Genomic DNA, 7551 nt, shown 5'->3' on the forward strand with positions numbered 1-7551 from the left:
AGAGAGAGAGAGAGAGAGAGAGAGAGAGAAAGAGAAAGAGAAAAAGAGAGAGAGGGGGATTGATTGATTGAACTTTATTAGCCTTCTCGGCTATTTTTTTTACATAAAATATCATTAAATTAATTCCTCTACATGAGGTACAATATATTCTCTTAACCTACGTTTGAAAGGTTCAATTCTTTCACATTGCTTAATTTTTATCGGCAGGGCGTTATACATGTTCAAACCTTCATAAAATATACTTTTCTGTGCGCTTCTCGTCCTGCGATATTGAATTCTAATATTTTCAGTTTGCCTCGTTTGCCGTCCACTCACATCTCCTACTATTTCTATCCTATTACTTAAATGTTTTGGCATTATGCCTCTTACTATCTTAAAAATAAAAATACATACATTGTACATTAGCCTCTGTCTTACATTCATAAACTTAAGGGTTTGCAACATCAATTCTACCTTTGTATATCGCGAGCATTGCAGTATGACTCTCATGGCACGGTTTTGTGCCACTTGCACAAAGGGAGGGAGGGAGGGAGGGAGAGAGAGAGAGAGAGAGAGAGAGAGAGAGAGAGAGAGAGAGAGAGAAAGAGAGAGACTATTTGCGTGTTTTAGTACACATGTTCTCCGGGGCGAAGCCCTATATATAAAGGAAGATGTCCTGACTGACTGACTCACTCACTCATCAACGCTCAGCCCAAACCCCTGAACCGAATTTTTACCAAAAGTATATGAAATGGGGGTAGAATTTTCCGAGGAGTGCCACTATGTGTATAGTTTTTTGTTACCGATTTTCTGGAAACCGGTTTTTCTAATTCTTCAAATTTTTCGGGAAATAATTCACCGAATTTTAAAGAATTGTATATAAAACAAAGGTAGAATTTTTCAGGAAGTGTTATAGAATGTATAATTTTTCGTTACCGATCTTTTTGGGAACCGGTATTCGACATTTTTTCATTTTTTCGGGAAATAATTGACCGAATTTCAAAGAAATATATATGAAACAAGAGTAGAATTTCCCGGGGAATGTCATAATGTGTACAGTTTTTTGTTACCGATTTTCTGGAAACCGGTTTTTTTAATTTTTTTTAATTTTTGGAAAATAATTGACCGAATCTCAAAGAATTGTATATGAAACGGGGGTAAAATTTTCCGGGGAATGTTATAAAATGTATAGTTTTTGTTACCAATTTTTTTGGAAGCCGGTATCAAAAATTTTTCAAATTTTTCGGGAATTAATTGACCGAATCGCAAAAAATTATATATGAAGTAGGGGTAGAATTTCCCGGGGAATGCTATAAACTGTATAGTTTTTTGTTACCGATCTTTTCGGGAATCGGTATCTTTTTGGAAGGTGGTTTTGAAAGTATTGTATATGAAGTAGGGGTAGAATTTTTCGGGGAGTGTTATAGAATGTATAATTTTTTGTTACCGATCTTTTTGGAAATCGGTATCCAAAAGTAGTGTTGACTGTAAAATTTAATAACGTCAAAGGTGGCACTAAATAATTAATTGCTCGCGACAGTCACGAATTGAAGTGACTGATTTATCAGTTTTGACATATAATATGTGAAACCAGCAACTTCATAACATAACACAGACAAATGACATAGACACTACGCGGCGCATTGTCGTATATTTTTGCGTTATTAAAATTCAACATTGACCTCTATATCTAGGGCAGCAACATTATCCTTTGGTTTACCCTTAAAACTTGGTGACATTTATGAGTATATGTTCGGCTCAGAAATTCGAGTTCAGAAGTTCGAGCCGAACATATACTCATAAATGTCACCAAGTTTCAAGTTAATCGGCTTCTCACATTCTATATAGATAAGTTGATAATTTCACTCAGTATATGTCAGTTGTTAGTAAATGTCAAAAGAAATATATGGAAAAAAAATATATGGAAATGGAAAGTAATCTAAAGAAAATGGATATTGAGAAAAGAAAATAAGGGTAAAAAAATTTTTTAAATCTATATATATATAAATGAATGTATGTATGTATGTATGTATGTATGTCCTTTATGCACTCTTAAACTATTCAACTGGTTTTGAAAGTATTGTATATAAAGTAGGGATAGAATTTTCCGGGGAGTGTTATAGAGTGTATCGTTTTTTATCCGATCTTTTTGTAAATCGGTATCCGAAATTTCCCCAATTTTTCGGAAAATAATTGATTGAATTTTAAAGAATTGTATATGAATCAGGGGTAAAATTTTTCGGGGAGTGCTATAAAGTGTATAGTTTTTCATTACCGATCTTCTTGGGAACCGGTATCCGAAATTTTTTCAATTTTTCGGGAAATAATTGACTGAATCTTAAAGAATTGTATATAAAACAGGGTTAGAATTTCCCGGGAAGTGCTATAAACTGTATAGTTTTGTGTTACCAATTTTTTTGAGAACCGGTATTCAAAATTTTTTCAATTTTTCGGGAAATAATTGACCAAATTTTAAAGAATTGTCCACATTATAAAAAAAATTTAATTGTTTTTCTTCTTCAAATCTTTCAAATTTTAAATATGTGTATAATTTTTTGTTACCGATTTTTTGGAAACCGCTTTTTCTAATTCTTTCAATGTTTCGAGAAATAATTGACCGAATCTCAAAGAATTGTATATGAAGTGAGGGTAGAATTTTTCAGGGATTGCCATGATGTGTATAATTTTTCGTGTTTAGGATTAAGGTAAAATCAGGTGGCAGGGCGCTGTCGCGAAAGTAATCGCCCCTGGCGCAAGCACAAACAACCCTCGGGCTTGACTCGACTTTATCCGAGATCACCCGACTATCGCGCTTACCGTTTCGACAGCGCGATTGCAAAACGCGCACGCGTATTCCTAAATATGTATACCGCGCAACGCGTTACATCGCGGATCAATGTGATTCGCCCTTCGGGAGGCCCATACCCCCGCCGAGGGTCTCCTATCGGGACGAAGGATAATCGATATCGATCCGCGCTCTCTTCTGTTCTCTGCCGCGAAAAGAGACACATCGAGCCGGGCGTTCGCGACATTGTGCCTATCAGGAGTGGTCTCGACCGCCAGTGCGTGAAGTCCGTAATCAAGTTTCATCGCGAGCCGCATCCGTGAGATCGCCGCGTGAAACATCTCGAATCGCTCTTTCGCTCGGGCCGCGAAGAGTGAGCCGTTTTCCGACTGCGAGGAGTTCGGTATTGGGGAACGCGAGACGCCCTGTGCGAGGGTAGTTTCGAGCGTACAAGTGTTGTCGCGAGCGGTATTAGTCGTCGCGCAATATCTCTCGTCAGACGAGATTGACGAGTTGTCGCCCGCAATCGAGTGGGCAACGAGCACAAACAGATCACGTGATCACCGCGTGCGGTACCGTGATCCTCATCTAAAAGACCGTACAGACGGCGAACGAGACCGTCACCTGCAGTCAGCCCGGGTATCGTGATTGCAACAAGTGTTGTGATAACCGAGCGTAAGTGCAAGCGAGCACTTCTCAATAACTCAGCGCAGGGAGCTCGATCCCGATATCGACCCCTCTCTCGCGGCCATTTTGTCGTGCCGCGCCGTTCGTGAACACGGACCATCATCGTGAATGTAAAGCGTATAGTGATTGTGTAAAAAGCGAACTCACTATCGCGTACCCGAGACAACCAGAAAGCCTGAGCATCTCGCGCCTCGTGACCGCGGTCGCTCGTCTGCTTCGCGCCAAGATATCCGTTGACCGCGAACAAGATCTCCGGACGCGAGGGCGGTCATCTACCGCTCTACAAGATTTCTGTTTCGCGAGCCACGCAGACAGAAGGAGCGACTCAAGATTTCCGTCCCGCCATCCCGCGAATGCTCCGGGTGCTCGGGTGCGTGAGTGCGAGAAGTACTCTATGTGCAATAAAGTGTGTTTGTCAGAATAACCCGGCGAGCGTTTTTTGAACCCTCTTTTCGCTTCCTCCTTGGTTCTTGCCCCGCGCCCTGGACAGGGTGGTCCCGGCATACTTCGTGTCCCGAGGGTACCTCGGTCGCGCACGAAACATTTCGTTACCAATTTTTTTGGAAATAGGTATCAAAAATTTTTCCAATTTTTTGGGAATTAATTGACCGAATCGCAAAGAATTATATATGAAGTAGGGGTAGAATTTTACGGGGAACACTATGATGTATACAGTTTTTGTTACCGATTTTTTTGAAAACCAGTTTTTTTAATTTTTTCAATTTTTCGGAAAATAATTGATGATTGAATCTTAAAGAATTATACATGAAATAGAGACAAAATTTCCCGGGAAGTGCTATAAAGTGTACTATTTTTTGTTACCAATCTTTTTGGAAACCGGTTCCAAATGACCAAATCTCAATAAATTGTATATAAAAACAGGGAGGGAAAGAAAGAGGGGGAGAGAGAGAGAGAGAGAGAGAGGGAGGGAGAGGGAGAGAGGAGTAAAGGGATAGAGAGAGGAAGAGAGGGAAAAAGAGAGAAAGAGAGAGAAAGATAAAAAGAGGAGAGGGGGAGAGAGAGAGAGGGAGAGAGAGATTATTTGCGTGTTTTACTACATATGTCCTCCGGAGCGAAGCCCGGGTAACCAGCTAGTATATATATATATATATATATATATATATATGTAGGTCCGGAAGTATGTTCCGGGACTTTTATTTTTGATATCGGTATATTCCGGGACATTTGGCAGTTTCCAGGACTGTCCTGGAAAAAATTTATGTCCTACGGCATTTTTCGGGACAGTTTTTTGAATCTGATTACATATATATGCGTTATATTCCAGGACTGTACATTTCAAAAAACGTAAACAGTCCCGGAACATACCTCTGGACCTACATATATATATATACGTATATTGTAGTTATATATATATATGTATTTTACATTTGTTTTAATTTTTATTAACCTAACCTCTTTTTATACAGGTTTAAGATTTATTGTTTGTGCTAAGCGAGTTTTTAATTCTGCGCTGTTCTCAAAATAAGGTAATAATTAAAATTATATTTTATTATATTTTCTTGTGTAATAAATCAGAATGCTAAAAGTACGGAAAGGGGAAATAGCTCAAAGTAAAAAGCAAATTTATCGTTTAGCAAAAGAACAAAGTGTACTTGAATTACAAAATATTAAAAAATAATTTGCTATATTTCAAAAAAATTTAACAATACATAAAGATGTAGATAGTGATATTGATATAAATATAGAGATTCTAATAATAACATAAATATGTTAGAAAATGTAATTACAAGGGACACAAATCCATCACAGACTGAAGTTAATGAAATTCATGTTGACAATAAACTTGATTATGTTGATCAGTGTTTATCTACTTATAAAGATGACGATGCCACAAGTATTGCTAGTTCTATCACTTATCGACACAGTAATAGTGACTCTGATAGTATTTTATATTGTAGTTCTGATAGTAGTGTACATGATGAGCAACATTGTGATGATAATTTATTTGATTATTTAAAAAATGCAGAGTCAGCGCAAAATGAAAAATTCCCAAATGAAAATCAATATTGGGCAAAACAATTCAAAATTCCTCATAATGCTATAAATTCATTGTTGTCGATATTAAATAAAAACACTAACACACAATTTCCTAAAGATTCCCGTACTTTATTAAAAACGCCAAAATCAACTAATGTTATAAATATGGATAACGGACAATATTGTCATATAGGCTTAACAAATGCCATCAAAAAAATTATTGAAAACCGTCTTATATTAAAACATAAATTTTCCACTGTAAATCTATTGATTAATGTTGATGGTGCTCCTATATCAGGTAATTCTTCAGAAAAAGGCGTTTGGACAATTTTATGCAAAGATTCCGAGTTAAAGAGTGTATATGTTGTAGGTATTTATCATGGAATTAAAAAACCTCAGGATCCAAACGTTTTTCTGAAAAATTTTGTTGACAAAACAGTAGTATTAATAAATAATAAATTTACACACAATAATAAAATTTATAACGTAAGAATTCATGCATTTATATGCGATGCACCTGCCAAATCATTTATTTTAAATACAAAATATCCTAACGGCTACAATAGTTGCAGCAAATGTCTTATTGAAGGCGAATATTATAATTCAGTTTGTTTCCCATTAGCAAATCGTAAAAGCTTAGAGATATATTGCAATACACATTTACGAAGTGATGAAAAATTTAAAAATTTGGAGTACAATAGAGATTATCAACATGGCTCAACCATTTTAAACTTATTGCCTTATGTAGGGTTAGTATCAAACGTACCATTAGATCCTATGCATTTAGTGTTTATTGGTGTAATGAGGCAAATAATAAAGCATTGGTTGGGAAATAAAAGACGTAAAAAAAAAGTTATAAATTATCAGAAACGCAAATTGAAAAAATTTCAGACAATTTGGAAAAATTGAAATATGTTTCACCTTTTGATTTTAATAGACGTTCAAAGTCTCTTTCTTATTGGAAACTTTGGAAAGCCACAGAATTTCGTCATTTTTTACTGTATTTCGGCCCCGTAATTTTAAAAGATATTGTAACATTAGATGTTTATAATAATTTTTTACTGCTTCATGTTAGTATCTCGATTCTTACAAATTCCAATTTAGTGTTGGATTCTAGCAATATTCAGTATGCAGAACAACTGTTAATACTTTTTGTAGAAAGTTTTCAAAAAATTTATGGCAAAGGAAATATTACATTTAATGTGCATAATTTAATACACCTACCTAAGGATGTTAAGAAGTACGGTCCATTGGAGGCTTTCAGCGCCTTTCCATTCAAAAATTATATTTGTTTTTTAAAAAAATTATTAAGAAAAAAGTGACAGGCCATTGCAGCAAATCGCGAGAAGACTGGTAGAATATGACGAATGTATAACAGATGATATAAAAAATAATTTCAATGTAAAAGAAAATGAAATCAATGTTCAGAAATGTCACTATAACGGTGTTGTTACAAATACTCGGAAATATCACTGTCAATACAAAATTTTGACAATAAATTCGTAGCGTATTGACATCAGTGATGACAGAAATAACTGCGTTTTACTTACAGATAATACCATTGTTAATGTTCTAAATTTTGCAAAATATAAAAGTATTGTGTATGTAATTGGAAAAGAGTGTATACAAGAAAGTGATTTATATTCTCTGCCACGTTTTTCTAGTAGTAAACTAGGTATTAAGGATGTATTACCTATACCTCCCCAGCCAAAAGTACAGTAATCTGAGAAATCCAGTATATATCGGTTGTATGCATACTTTAACGGCTTACTACTATATAATATCATAACAAGGACATTAATGTTACTGATTTAAGTGATTTTAACAAGTTTTTATGATTATTAACAGCGTATTTGTAAATATTCTTAATAAAGGCTCAAAACTTTTGGCTGGGAATCTTCCCTGAATCTAACTGCTAGAAATAAAATATCATACATGTATAATGTGGATAAAGATAGAAAGTAACGGTTAAATATGATCAAAAATATCACGCAATAGTACAAAATATTATTATAAAATAAAAATAATACGCTAAATACAAGAATAAAAAATATAAATATCGAGCAAATAACACAAGAAGACGTGGCAACACCGCTCGATTT

At 35.3% G+C, this 7551-nt stretch overlaps 1 protein-coding gene across 1 annotated transcript; it reads left to right on the top strand.

Annotated features, from left to right (window-relative positions):
• Window positions 1-5179: 5179 nt before the first annotated feature.
• LOC143907321 (uncharacterized) lies at window positions 5180-6558 on the top strand. Its single transcript, XM_077424002.1, has one exon. It carries the CDS (start codon window positions 5180-5182, stop codon window positions 6356-6358), a length of 1179 nt encoding a protein of 392 aa, XP_077280128.1. The 3' UTR covers window positions 6359-6558.
• The last annotated feature ends 993 nt before the right edge of the window (window positions 6559-7551 follow it).

This window comes from Temnothorax americanus, unplaced genomic scaffold, assembly GCF_048541705.1.
Source record: "Temnothorax americanus isolate GAGA-0224 unplaced genomic scaffold, ASM4854170v1 Scaffold8, whole genome shotgun sequence".
Lineage (NCBI taxonomy): Eukaryota > Metazoa > Arthropoda > Insecta > Hymenoptera > Formicidae > Temnothorax > Temnothorax americanus.

Coding starts and splice junctions, on each gene's coding strand:
- LOC143907321 (XM_077424002.1), top strand. CDS start 5,180: ATGTTAGAAAATGTAATTACAAGGGACACAAATCCATCACAGACTGAA.